This window comes from Chelonia mydas, chromosome 1 (genome assembly GCF_015237465.2).
Source record: "Chelonia mydas isolate rCheMyd1 chromosome 1, rCheMyd1.pri.v2, whole genome shotgun sequence".
Lineage (NCBI taxonomy): Eukaryota > Metazoa > Chordata > Testudines > Cheloniidae > Chelonia > Chelonia mydas.
In genome coordinates, this window is record NC_057849.1 from 97,679,529 (window position 1) to 97,694,494 (window position 14,966).

A 14,966-nucleotide genomic window follows, 5' to 3' on the forward strand; every position below is an offset into this window, starting at 1 on the left:
TCTTGATCTTTGATAAGAAACATATGATTGTTTCCACTATAAATATATCTCAGTGCTGTGGTATTATATAAGGAATTGATCCAGAGTTGAACCAACCAAACTGGTGTGTACAGTAGACTTGGTATTTCTGTGGATGTTCAGTGGATAAGGGGCTGGACATTACAGGGGAATGCTTTGAACGGGCTCAGGGACTGGGATAACTTCCATGGCAAAGCAAGGGCTAGGATAGCCCCGAGGAGATTGTTTGGGTGGCTAAAAGACTAAAGGTGTCAGGGAGCTGACACCAAGTTAACCACAAGCAAGTCTCCCTCTTGCTAGATGTAAGGGGGGGTAAAAAGATGACTCTCAGTCCTGGGTGCCCATCAGAATGAGTCCAGTCAGATGATTTCAGAACAGGAGAATTTGCTGAAGGAATAGAAGAGGCAAGCACCATATTCAGAGAAGCTTTTGGGGCACTTTTAGAGGAAGAAGATTGTTCCAAAGGAGACCAATCTAGAGAACCTGGATCTCAGGTTGGTGTCAGATTTATATAACAAAGAACAGTTTCAGCCTAGCCTCTCTTACTCTTTGAGTTTGTTTTAAAACAAGCAACAAATAGAATATTTGCTAGCAATACGTTCCATGCCTAAGCAAACAAACGGTTATTATGGCCATCATTAAATGATATGGCTGAAGAAATTTCTGGTCAGTCATGAAGACTGAAGTCCCAGTACCGGGCAATAGTGAAAAATATATAGAAGTTACCCAAATTAAACCTAACCTACAAAACTCATCCTAAACTAAATCTTACTACAAATACTGACTATATACAAAATTTACAATGGAAAAAAATAGCTAAAGTAAGGACACCGCTAATTATTCTCTTTCTCAGACTAGGCTGTGGTTAGAAGGAGTGGCGATGATTGGCCTCGCTCCACCCCTTTTATGCCCTCGGGAGGGCAAACAGGGTGCAGGTATGGGCCAACGGGTATCGTTGTTCAAAAGATGCCAATTTCTGGGGCACATATGCACCAAGAGAGGAATATATATAGACAATAACTTGTTGAGCTTTTAAATTTTTCTCATCTCTTGCTAATAAATCTCTTCTATTGCACTCGAAATGACTGAAAGATGGAAATCCACCAGCTAAAGAAGGTTCAAGGGTAGGGTAACACATTTATGTTATTGTCTACAATACAGAACTAGCTTTCTCAAGTTCTCACAGGGATTACATGAGTAAATACTGCAGGATTGGATCAACTGGTGTCTTACATTAATGGCAATAAGCTAGGAGTTTTTGTGCACATGTAAGGGGTAGTTAGACAAGCTATGGGAAACAGATGTGCAAGAACAGTTTACGCATAGTTAACTTGCATAGATTATATAGTTTTACTGTACGCAATTCTGTCAAGTCAAAACATTGCATGAATAAATGCTGTATTTTGTTAAGTTAGCTGACCAATTTCTTTGGTGCTTGAAACTGCAGGAAACTGAAAAATGACATGTCAAAAATATTCTGCATCTTGTATAATTTGAAATTTAAAAGCAGCATATTTAAAAAGGCAATATACAAAATTGTTTTCAATTAAAGCAGCCTTACACAAACTGACTTCAACCTCATTAAGTCTTACCATTGTCTACAGAAATTCCAAGCACACTTGATATCTTTCTTACACTGAAAACACAGAAAAAGTCACTTCATTATTGGGAGATTTTCACATCCACACAAACTAAATCATGGACTTTACATTCCTCATAGAAATTCTAAAATTTATATTTTCATCAGGAGATGTCAGAATATGGAGACATGATCAACTAAGTGCAGATTATAACATGTAGACTATACTTTTTATAATGGGTCAAAAGTGGGTGAAAATAGAACTTTTAATAAAATCAACCCATATAGTTCAAAAGTAAGATATAAATCCTTTTCAAATGAGCACCACAAAATTTAAGTGTTTGTAATTTGAATCAATCTCAGATTTAAATGATTTAGAATATTTCATAACTAATAAATTTGCAAAGTACTACTTTAAAATATGTAATGCTATAGTTAACCATGTTCCACATTATGTCATCACTTAGTATTGATTGCTCTACCAGAAAGTGGGAACAGACCAGTAAACTAATTCCACTTAATTGTTTGATCTAGAACAATAATAAAGTCCATGAAGTGCTCTGGTGTGGGTCTGGGACCTGCCTCTGGTGTGGTAGTGGATGAGGATGACAACTGTTATGGTGTAATGAAACTTACTGTGGTTAAAAGTGAGAGAGTTATCCAGGCTGCTCAGTTGTTGCAATCTGGCATGCATCATTCCTGTTCTGTTACGGGAAACAGGCAATGTCTGAGATTTTCGATCATGAACTATGGATCCCAACCCCTCCTGGTTCCTGCAAGATGGGTGAAATGGGATAGAAGCAAAAGTTAGACATATCAAACTGCAGCAAGACAGGGAGAGTTAGTTAAGCAGTTACAGCACAAAAAGTACTAACGAATGAATGGCAATGCAGCCCATTTGTTGTTTTATGTTTAGCTAAAACAAAAATAGGCATTTTAAAAAAGGATCACATCAAATTCTTAATTAGAAAACCTAATGTGTGAAAATAAAAACACACAAACTGTAGCTCTTGAAATAATTAATTTACTTCAAAGCTTTTAGCAATGTTAATCTTAGATTATAGCTCATTTAAATTAAATGACAGTTTTGACAACAGTCAGAACTGAAAAATGCACTAGTTTCTTTTGATTATGTAAGTTTTGGGGAAAAGTTAGAAAGAGGTGTAGTGGTAAAACAGGAAAGCCCACATGCAATAAGAGCAGGAATTAATTTTAGGCACTAACACCTGTATCTTACCCAGGCAGGAAGGGAGAAGAGCCATACACTTTGTTAAAACTTGTCAGCAATCAAGTGAAGAAAACAGAAAAGTGATTTGTGTTAGCAATCAGTACAAACTTCCTATTGTGTACCACCACCAGAGCTGATGAGAAATGAAAACCAGTGCTGGAATTACATCTCTCCCTGTTCCCTTAAATAAGAGTTCTCTCTCACTTGGTGTTATTCTGTGCAGTACATGCATTTACTGTGATACAACATGCTGTGGTGTGACATTCATTTTACAGATTTAAAGGCTATATTTGTTTGTGAAACTGCAATAAACCCATAGACCACCAGAGACTTATATGATTGTAATAGTTTGGTGTTTGTTAACATGCAGAACAGATCAAGTGATAATTCAATATGACAGAAGTGCAGAACAGTCTTCTCTGCTATGTCAAAATGTTATTTTTATATAGTAGTTACTTTTAAGACTGAAGATTGTGAAGTATGTTAAAGCACAAAGCAGTATAATCATAGCTAAAGACACAATCTAAATTGAGAAACAGCTATTGATCCGTTTTATCACAGATTTTTTCTGAGTGTGTAAAAAAATTTTTTGGGGGGTAGGGAGAAAGAGACATTGACAAACCTCTTGCAAGTCCCCAAAATAGCATTCATGTAATAGGGTGGATGGGTATTTTCATATTTAAATTAGGATGAAAGTTTATTATTTTTCTTTTTGTAAGAAACAAAGTCCCATATCATTAAGTTAGAAAAAGTTCAGTTTAAAGTCATTGTGATTTGTGCTATATTCTGATTGAACTCTTTGGTATTTCTATTTCCAATGTTAACTGCTAATGTAGTAGTCTGCATTTAGCTACTGACATTGGGAAATATAGATGCTAACACCGTTAGTGTAATCCTGACTCCACTAAAGTCAATGGCAAAATTCCCATTGACTTAAATATGGCAGGATTTCACCCCACAAGTTTAATGATATCACAGTGGCTCCAACACCATGGTGGTGGAGACAGTGTGAAGCCTGAACAGATTAGGTTAACTAACTTACTTCTTTAATATAAGAACAAGTACTCTATAACTTTGTATGAGATTTATGAAAATGTGGAAGAAATTCTGAAGTATACTATACAGTTTATGGGATAAATTCAGACCTCAGATACATGCATTCAACTCCCATTGACTTCCCACGGATTAACAGGCTTCAGTGTGAGTGTCACACATGCATGTGCTGCTAGAACGTAGCTCTATAAACTGAAAAATCTAAATCTAGAAAACAGTTAGAAACAAAATTGCAAAAGGGCAGTTTACGAGACACATTACAATAATCAGTCTTCAGAGGGGTAGCCGTGTTAGTCTGGATCTGTAAAAGCGGCAGAGTCCCGTGGCACCTTATAGACTAACAGACGTATTGGAGCATGAGCTTTCGTGGGATCATGCATCCGACGCAGTGGGTATTCACCCACGAAAGCTCATGCTCCAATACGTCTGTTAGTCTATAAGGTGCCACAGGTCTCTTTGCCGCTTTTACAATAATCAATGTGATTACAGATCTATGCCATTCTCAGTCTTTGAAATGTACAATATTATAATTTAAATTAGTAAAAATACTACATAGTAGTGCTTCCAAGAGAGTTCAAGCAAGACAGTTTCAATGCTTGTCATTATTCAAAATGTGTAATCACAGACCAATATTAGCTATGAGCATTTTAAGAAATAAACCTATTCTTCAAAAATATCCCCCTCAAAAGTAAATACCGATTAAATTAATTTCTTATAAGCATATTTTGTGTATATTTCTAATATTCTTTAATAGCAACAATATTTTCAGATAGCACCCAAAAAGGTGTTGTGCATCCAATTACTCACCTTCAAATTGGTAGGCATCACTGCATAATAATTCCTCCATTCTTGTACATTAACTTTTTAACAAGAACTCAGTGGATATTGTACATACTACTATTTTAATTCTCTCACAGCGTAACACCATAAATTTAAATTCTACACAGTACCTGGCTATGTATCGTTTTCCCATGTACTGGAACTGATGCAAGCACACTCTGCAGAGAACATATTAGGAATCATTGTAACAACATTTAAAAACTGTTTAAATAAATGTTTACTGCAACTATCTATTATGTCTGCTTGTCAGTCCCTCTAAGCTCTTTCTTCACAGGCACTTCAGGAAAATCATCCATTTTAATTGTTCCCATCCTTAAAGTAGAGAGCCCTGCAACCTAACCTGAACCTGATAGGACCCAACTGTAAGTGCTGGGCTCAGGTCAGGTCGCCTTTGTTAACCTTCTCCTGACTGTGGGGTTGACATGGTGACAGCTGCATGCCTCACAGGTGTTAGCCACCTCGTTGCACTGAGTGTGCCATGAAGTAAGTGTGCCGAGGAGTCGCAATTCCTCTCACTCTGCAGTACACAGAGAGCAGCAGGGGGTGGCAGAGGCAAGAGTGGGGTACGGAGCATGCCTAGATCCTTTCACCTGGAATCAAAGCAAAGAGCTCAATATCTTGGCTGATCCAAGTTAGAATTTCTAAAAATGACAAATGGGAAGCGTCAAGGATTGAAAACAAAAATCAAAGAAGAAAATTATATTCATTGCCATTTCTAAAACATGGTATCCTAAATAAACTTTATTATTTAATATTTATACGGTAGTAGTGTCTAGCTGTAGCTATCATAAGCAGGGCCCCATTGTGTGAGGTGATGTGTATACACAAGAGGCAAAGTTACAGTCCCTTCCCCAGTGAGCTTACAGTCTAAGATGGGGTGGGCAAACTACCGCCCGGGGGCCACATCCAGCCCTTCAGACGTTTTAATCTGGCCCTCGAGTTCCCACAGGGGAGCGGGGTCCTGGGCTTTCCCGGCTCTGGTGCTCCAGCTTGGGGCTTGCCCCGCTCCGCACATGCTGTGGGTCCATGCGGCTCACGGAAGCAGCAGCATGTCCTCCCTCCAGCTCCTATGGTTAGAGACAGCCAGGGGGCTCTGCACACGGCCCCCGCCCCAAGTGCCACCCCTTCAGCTCCCATTGGCTGGGAACCATGGCCAATAGGAGCTGCAGGGGCAGCACTGAGCGGGCTGGCTGCACCTCCGTATAAGAGCCAGAGGGGGGACATGCCGCTGCTTCCAGGAGCTGCTTTAAGTGCTGCCTGGAGCCTGCACCCCTCATCCCCTCCGGCACCCCAACCCCCTGCCCCAGCCCTGATCCCCCTCCCACCCTCTGAACCCCTTGGTCCCAGCCCAGAGCACCCTCCTGCACCCCCAACCCGCCATCCCCATCCCAGAACCTGTACCCCCAGCCAGAGCCCTCACCCCCCCCCCCGCACTCCAACCTCCTGCTCCAGCCCAGAGGCACCTCCTGCATCCTGAACTCCTCATTTCTGGCCCCACCCTGAAGCCCTTACCTTCTCCCGCACCCCAATCCCCAATTTCGTGAGCATTCATGGCCCACCATACAATTGCCATACCCAGATGTGGCCCTTGGGCCAAAAAGTTTGCCCACCCTGGTCTAAGGGCTAGTCTACACTACCACACTACACAGGCGCAGCTGCGCTGCTGTAGTGCATCTGGTGAAGATGAGACGTGAAAGCTATGTCAGCTATGGTGAAGCTATGTCGTGTCTGGTGAAAATGAGGGGCGAAAGCTATGTCAACAAGTGGCGGAAGCTAAGGCAATGGGAGAGCAGGACATCGCTTTAAATTGATGTAATTTGTGTCGCTCGGGGCTGGCTTTTTCACACCCGAGTGACACGAGTTACATCGACTTAAATGGTAGTGTAGACAAGCCCTGAGAAAAATGACTTTCTAAGGACACAGGAAAAGTGATAACTAAATATATACAATTTTATATATAATTTTATTTTTAAATTGTTACTAAAAGCTAAAATAAACCTCAACAATCCCTATCTGCTCCACCACTTAGCCATCATTAATTGCCTCATTTTTTAAAGATGCTGTGGCAGTGGTGGGTCTTGAAAAGGGAAGCTGCTTTTCAGGTTTGATTATAGCTAGTGATATCTACATATCTTAAAAGGCTTGGATTTTTTGTTCAAATGAGCATCCTGGTTTTAAGATGTTTATTACATGTACATAGGCTTTCTTGAAGATTTGAAATACTTCTTTGTTTTAGGTCAAGCAAGAAATACTGTGAGAACAGCCTGTATTTGGGGATGCTCGTGCTTTTGATTGAAACAAGGATATACAGATACATGAGAAAAAATTGTGCAAAGGAGAATTTAAATAAAACCTTTTTCAAACCTCAAGAAAATGGTTCACTTTCAAAGCTACAGTCTCTGTCTCTCTCAAGACCATTTTAATTTGCTCTTCAGAAAAGTGCAAATCTGCACTGAAAGCTGGTTTGCAGGTTTACTAGTAATGGCAAAAGACATCAGAAAGATGCTACCAGCAATGTGGGAAAAACTGCAAGGAATCAGCCACACTCCAGTTAGTAGGAGCAGTTACAGAAGCAGCCAAACCAGGGATCGCTACGTTGGGTGGGAGATGGTAAAACGGGGCCCAACTGGAGTCACCACTCCGCGCAGTAGCCATTGGACCCAGAAGCATGCAGGGGAGACCTCCCCCCAACTCTGTGGAAACTAGGACCCAGGTGGTGCCACTCTTTCACCCATATGGCCTTGGCGGGAAATTGCACGGCAGAACCAGCTAGAAACTCTCGCTGATAGGAGCCAAAACAGGGACCTTAAGACATTCTGAAGGGGGTTCCAAAGAGGATGGAACTTGGCTGTTCTCAGTGGTGGCAGATGACAGAACAAGAAGCAATGGTCTCAAGTTGCTGTGGGAGAGGTCTAGGTTGGAAACACTATTTCACTAGGAGGGTGGTGAATCACTGGAATGGGCTACCTAAGGAGGTGGTGGAATCTCCATCCTTAGAGGTTTTTAAGGCCCAGCTTGACAAAGCCCTGGCTGGGGTGATTTAGTTGGTGTTGGTCCTGCTTTGAGCAGGGGGTTGGACTAGATGACCTCCTGAGGTCTCTTCCAACCCTAATATTCTATGATTTACAGAACTTTCTAAAGTTCAGACTGGGCTTTCTCTGTCCTGTGCTGATTGGCTGTTTGCTCTAACCCTTTCCCTCACAGTCTCTTCACCTCAGCTTTATTCCATATCTGCTCTTACTTTTTTCTTTCTTGTCCTCCTCACAACTTGAAGCTTTCATGTCCTCTTTCCCTTCACTTTTCTTACCATTTAATTTATCCCCTCCTAACTCTTTCTCTGAAAAAAATAAATCCTGGACTATGACATTTGCCATCATCACATTGTTCACTCTGCTTGTGAGTCATAGCCTTTTTCACAGCTCTGTGCCTGTCTTGTCTGTTTGGATGTACAATTTTGGGGCAGGAACTATCTATGACTCTATATTTGTAAATGGACTAGTATAATGGAGTCTCATTCTTGGTGTAGGGTCCTTAGGCACTACCGTAATAAACAGGATAAACATCATCATCAGGCAGGTGCAATTAGCAATGTGGGAGGTGGGCCCAGCATGTGCCATGTTCCCCCACCAGTTCAAGGGGAGTATGAAACCATCCCCAACGTTAAGCATATTAATGCCCTGTAACATGGCTCGGGAACTTTGTTCCTTCTCCTAATTGCTTCCTTTATACTATAGTTGGGATGGAGAATGGAATCTCTTGATAATGTGGCAACTGAGATCAGAATCCTAAAATATCATAAAATATCAGGGTTGGAAGTGACCTCAGGAGGTCATCTAGTCCAACCCCCTGCTCAAAGCAGGACCAATCCCCAACTAAATCATCCCAGACAGGGCTTTTCAACTAAATCATCCCAGACAGGGCTTTGTCAAGCCTGATCTTAAAAACTTCTAAGGAAGGAGATTCCACCACCTCCCTAGGTAACGCATTCCAGTGTTTCACCACCCTCCTAGTGAAAAAGTTTTTCCTAATATCCAACCTAAATCTCCCCCACTGCAACTTGAGACCATTACTCTTTGTTCTGTTACCATCTACCACTGAGAACACTCTAGATCCATCCTCTTTGGAACCCCCTTTCAGGTAGTTGAAAGCAGCTATCAAATCCCCCCTCATTCTTCTCTTCCGCAGACTAAACAATCCCAGTTCCCTCAGCCTCTCCTTATAAGTCATGTGTTCCAGTCCCCTAAGCATTTTTGTTGCACTCCGCTGGATGCTTTCCAATTTTTTCACATCCTTCTTGTAGTGTGGGGCCCAAAACTGGACACACTACTCCAGATGAGGTCTCACCAATGTCAAATAGAGGGGAATGATCACGTCCCTCGATCTGCTGGCAATGCTCCTACTTATACATCCCAAAATGCCATTGGCCTTCTTGGCAAAAAGGGCACACTGTTGACTCATATCCAGTTTCTCGTCCACTGTTACCCTTAGGTCCTTTTCTGCAGAACTGCTGCCGAGCCATTCGGTCCCTAGTTTGTAGCGGTGCATGGGGTTCTTCCGTCCTAAGTGCAGGACTCTGCACTTGTCCTTGTTGAACCTCATCACATTTCTTTTGGCCCAATCCTCTAATTTGTCTAGGTCCCTCTGTATCCTATCCCTACCCTCTAGCGTATCTACCTCTCCTCCCAGTTTAGCGTCATCTGCAAACTTGCTGAGGGTGCAATCCACACCATCCTCCAGATCATTTATGAAGATACTGAACAAAACTGGCCCCAGGACCAACCCTTGCGGCACCCCACTTGATACTGGCTGCCAACTAGATATGGAGCAATTGATCACTACCCGTTGAGCCCGACAATCTAGCCAACTTTCTAACCACCTTATAGTCCATTCATCCAGCCCATACTACTTTAACTTGCTGGCAAGAATACTGTGGGAGACTGTGTCAAAAGCTTTGCTAAAGTCAAGGAACAACACGTCCACCGCTTTCCCCTCATCCACAGAGCCAGTTATCTCGTCGTAGAAGGCAATTAGATTAGTCAGGCATGACTTGCCCTTGGTGAATCCATGCTGACTGTTCCTGATCACTTTCCTCTCCTCTAAGTGCTTCAGAATTGATTCCTTGAGGACCTGCTCCATGATTTTCCAGGGACTGAGGTGAGGCTGACTGGCCTGTAGTTCCCAGGATCCTCCTCCTTCCCTTTTTTAAAGATGGGCACTACATTAGCCTTTTTCCAGTCGTCCGGGACTTCCCCGGATCGCCATGAGTTTTCAAAGATAATGGCCAATGGCTCTGCAATCACATCCGCCAACTCCTTTAGCACTCTTGGATGCAGCGCATCCAGTCCCATGGACTTGTGCTCGTCCAGCTTTTCTAAATAGTCCCGAACCACTTCTTTCTCCACAGAGGGCTGGTTACCTCCTCCCCATGCTGTGCTGCCCAGTGCAGTAGTCTGGGAGCTGACCTTGTTTGTGAAGACAGAGGCAAAAAAAGCATTGAGTACATTAGCTTTTTCCACATCCTCTGTCACTAGGTTGCCTCCTTCATTCAGTAAGGGGCCCACACTTTCCTTGACTTTCTTCTTGTTGCTAACATACCTGAAGAAACCCTTCTTGTTACTCGTAACATCTCTTGCTAGCTGCAACTCCAGGTGTGATCTGGCCTTCCTAATTTCACTCCTGCATCCCCAAGAAATATTTTTATACTCTTCCCTGGTCATTTGTTCAATCTTCCACTTCTTGTAAGCTTCTTTTTTGTGTTCAAGATCAGCAAGGATTTCACTGTTAAGCCAAGCTGGTCACTTGCCGTATTTACTATTCTTTCTACACATCGGGATGGTCTGTCCCTGTAACCTCAATAAAGATTCTTTAAAATACAGCCAGCTCTGCTGGACTCCTTTTCCCCTCATGTTATTCTCCCAGGGGATCCTGCCCATCAGTTCCCTGAGGGAGTCAAAGTCTGCTTTTCTGAAATCCAGGGTCCGTATTCTGCTGCTCTCCTTTCTTCCCTGTGTCAGGATCCTGAACTCAACCATCTCATAGTCACTGCCTGCCAGGTTCCCATTCACTTTAGCTTCCCCTACTAGTTCTTCCTGGTTTGTGAGCGTAAGCACTTAATCCTTAGCTTTACATGAAGTGGCTGCTGGCACAGCACTTCAGTGAAAGGCCTTCAACTGCAGAACACAATTTCTCTGCTGGTCTAACAGCCAACATCTGTTAACCTTCAGAACCTGATTGCCAAGCTCACCTATTTGATCAGGCTTGTGTCTGTGGGTATTTCATAAAATTTGAGATCACTCTTTGTGGAAGGAAGGGAGGGTTGCTCGACTCCCAGTATTAACATTATGCCAAAGATAGGGAAGTTACTTAGCTTGTTGTAACTAGAGTTCTTCAAGATGTGTGGTCCCTATCTGTATTCCACTGTGGGTACGCATGCACTGTATGGGCCCAGAATTGTAAAATTCTTGCATGCAGTAGTTGTTGGTCCACGCTTGCGCACCTGCTCTCTTAGTGCTTCAAACTGAAATTATAAGGGGTGGCATGGACTACCTTCAGCTCCTTTTGTACAGCAAACAATCCATAGCAGAGGGGAAGGAGAGCAGGTAGTAGAATGCAGATAGGGACAACATATCTCTAAGAACTCCAGTTACACTGAGGTATGTAACTTCCCTTTCTTATTCGAGTACTGGTCCCGATGTACATTCCATTGTGGGCTACTGACAAGCATTACTCATAGAGAAGGAGGGTGTGAGGAGGATGCAGGATGTATTGCTGCCCCAAAGAATGTATCAGTTGAGGAGTCGTGGACCAGAGCATAATGTTTCGTGAATGCGTGGCTAAAACTCCACATGGCTGCTCAGCAAATGTCAAGTGGGGGGACCTGTTGAAGTGATGACACTGAGGCTGCTTGCACCCTTGAACAGTCAACCCTTATTCCGTGTGATGCAGAAAGCTGAGCCACCTGATAACAGAGTAGGATACAGCCAGAGAACCAACAGAGATACTCAGAGGATATAGCTTGACCTCAGTGTATAGTCTAGGTGACTTTCTGATTGGTTTCTTTCTCTGCAGGTTAAATGGCAATTCTTGTCGCACATTGAGGGAATGAATTTTCCCCTCCTTGCTAGAGGTATGGGGCTTCCGAAAGAACACAGGTGAGTGAACTGACTGGTTTATGTGAAAGTCTAAAATATCTTAAGAATGAATTTTGGGTGTAGTTGTAGCAAGACTTTGTCCTTATGGAATACTGTGTATGGTGAATCAACCATTAGGGCCTCAAACTAACCTACCCTTCTGGCCAAGGTGACAGGAATAAGGAATACAACTTACATAGACAGATGAGACATGAGCACACAGCTAGTGATTGAAAGGGAGGCTAGGTGAGGATCAAAAGTATTAAGTTAAGGTCCCAGTGCGGGCCTGGATTCCTTACTGGCAGAAATAAAAATTGAGTAGCCATCTGATGATGGGTGACACATGTTGATTGTTACCAAGTGGACCTGCAGCGTATTAAGGGAGATATCTGCCATCTTGAGACCAAGAAGATAGTCTAAAAGAGTGGGGATACTCATTGTTTCTGAAGATATAAGCGATTTCTGGGCCCAGATAGAGAAATGTTTCTACTTGGCTGGGTAGCATTTCATGGTGAAATCCTTTCGGCTTTTAAGAGCAAGAGCACTATATGCCTGATGCTCATCCAACTATCATGCCATGAGATGAAGTGCCTTGGGAATGGGTTGCCCAGTACTCTCCTAGGTCAAGAGATTCGGAAAGGACTGGATGTTGATAGGTGAATGGGATGACATTCGTAGAAGACTCGGAAACCAGAATTGCCTACCTCATTTGGGGCAAAAAGGATGACTCATGACTTGTCAAATTCTCCGTAGTACCTGAGGTAGTAGTGGGATAGGAGCGAAGGCATAGCTCAGGTGATCTGACCAAGCTAGTAGGAGAGCATCGCCTCTGGAATGCTTTCCTTGAGCTCCCCAAAGCAGCAAATGTTGCATTTCCTCTTTGTCTGGGAGACGAACAGGTCCCAAGTGGGGATTCCCCACCAAGTAAAAATTGTTGTGCACTACTGAATCGTATAATTCCCACTTATGATCGAAATGCCTGCTAAGGTTGTCTGCCAATGAGTTCTGGATTTCTGGAAAGTACAGAGCTAAAAGGAAGATGTCTGACATGAATACATGGTGAAACTGGATGAATGGTAGAAAGGCTTTGTAAGCTTCTCATTCTGCCTGAAGATTTCAGAAGATTGATGTGTATTCTGTCTTCTTGTGATGTCCAAGTGCCCTGGGTCATGTGACTGTTCAGGTGGGCTCCACAGATTATCAGGAAGACATCCATAATGATGGTCTTGTTGGGTGTGCGGGAGAGAAAGGAAACACGAACACATACTCGTTCGGGATCTTTCCACCATGTTAGTGAGGATCTCACCCTGGTGGGAATTGTTATTATGTTATTCATACTGTTTGCTTGGTGTATATACCATTCAAAGCCAAGCCCACATAAGCACAAGAAATCATGTGTCCCAAGAGAGAGAGGCAAATCCACACTGACATTCAAGGGTTGCACATAACCTGGTCTATCAGGTTGCTGAGGTTGGCTGGGAGATAAACCCTTGCCCTGACTGAATCTAGGGTCACTCCTCTGAATTCTATATTGGGGTCAGGATTGACTTTTCTAAATTCACACAGACTCCTAGGGATGATAGGAGCTGAAGCATCAATGAGGCTGATGTGAAGCTTCTTGGCAATAAGAAGCCAATCATCTAGATAAGGGAAGATGGTGAAACTGCTCTGCATGCTGCTACTAGAACCACTTTGGTGGACCCTACATGGGGTTGCTAGGATGAGTTGGAGAACCCTTTATTGAAAATGGTCAGCGCCCACCACAAACTTGAGGAATCTCTGAGGGCAGGATGAATGTCCATGTGAAAGTAAGCATCTTTCATATTTAGAGCTGTGAACCATGTGTCCTTTTCCAGGGATTGTATTATTGATGTCAATGTAATCATATGGAAATATGTTTGCAAATAAAGACACCGAGTTGACAGAGATCGAGAATGAGTTACCACCCTCCTTTTTTTTGGTACCAGGAAATATGTCAAATAGAACCCCTTTCCTTCATGTTGAAGAGTTAGCCACTCTTTCACTACCTGTTGGAGGAGGGAATCCTACCTCCTGATGGAGGATCCTCATGAGAATGATCTATGAAAAAGAAGTGGGAAGGGGTTTTTGGAGGGGATAGGGAGATAAACTCTTTTATGTAGCTGGAATGGATGATATCCAACAATCATGTGTCCATTACTACCGTGGTTCTCAACCTTTTCTCATCTGCAGACCCTTTTGGAAATCTCGAATGGAGGTGTGGACCCCTATGGAAATCTACTGTCTGTATTTATAGTTGAATTCTGTTCAGTCAGTTTTCAGTTTATGTCTTTCGCACACCCCTTTGACATAGTCCACAGTCCACCAGGGGTCCACGAACCACATATTGAGAACACTACGTTACTACACTCCAGTTGTGGAGTAAGAGTAATAGGAAGCCACCAAAATATATGTGGGGGTTGGTTGGGGAGGCATCACTAGTGATTCACAAATCCTGAGCGTCCCATCAAAATTATCTTTTAGCCAGTGGGTGAAGTTGAGATGATGTTGATGCTGGAGGTGCAGGGTATCATGATTTTTGTACCCTCTGTATCTTACGAGGTGGTTCATATGACTTTGACGATAGAACTGTTGAATCATAGACTTGGTTTGCAGGGATGTTTGTGGTATTTCCTCTTTGGGGCAGGTAGATATAGTCCCAAGGAATGGAGGGTTACCCTGGAGTCCTTTTAAAAGTGCAAGGACTCATCAGTCTTTTAGTAATCTTCCTTTTCTGCGTGGTCAGAAGGAAGTTCTGGTTGCTCCCTTGGAGGGAGGCATGGAAAGATTCTCTACTGGATCACACTGAACTTGTGTAGTGTGCATATAGGTCCCAGCATAGTAAGTAAGGGGGATCAAAGGAGGGTTGTGGAAGTCCCCAACGCATGGTGTAACACTGGTCCTGAGGAAGGTATCTTAGTGGAGGTTGGTTCCAGGAGGCTCTCGAGCTGTTGTCTGGACTCGTGCCCTTGGAGGAGGTGATGACAGTTCCTCTGGTGATTTTGATTCTCCCAATGATGAAAAAGCTGGACCCGGTTCCATTGGTGGTACCGACAGTCCCGCTAGAGGAAAGCGGCAGCTGGTAGATGGGACTGGGGGA

At 43.0% G+C, this 14,966-nt stretch overlaps 1 protein-coding gene across 22 annotated transcripts in view; it reads right to left on the bottom strand.

Moving 5' to 3' along the window:
* The window catches only part of DOCK9 (dedicator of cytokinesis 9), a 322,440-nt gene that overhangs the window by 69,419 nt on the left and 238,055 nt on the right, over positions 1-14,966 (bottom strand). For 7 of the 22 annotated variants that reach the window (XM_037896254.2, XM_037896231.2, XM_043534956.1 and 4 more), the window contains exons 37-39: positions 4,829-4,876; positions 2,835-2,873; positions 2,234-2,370 (exon numbers count right to left, since the gene is read on the bottom strand). In XM_037896254.2, coding sequence (XP_037752182.1) covers positions 2,234-2,370; positions 2,835-2,873; positions 4,829-4,876 — 224 coding nt within the window. Of the gene's footprint in view, positions 1-1,610; positions 1,655-2,233; positions 2,371-2,834; positions 2,874-4,828; positions 4,877-14,966 lie in introns of all 22 variants that reach the window. The other 15 variants (XM_037896295.2, XM_037896239.2, XM_027828539.3 and 12 more) reach the window with 3 other exon arrangements.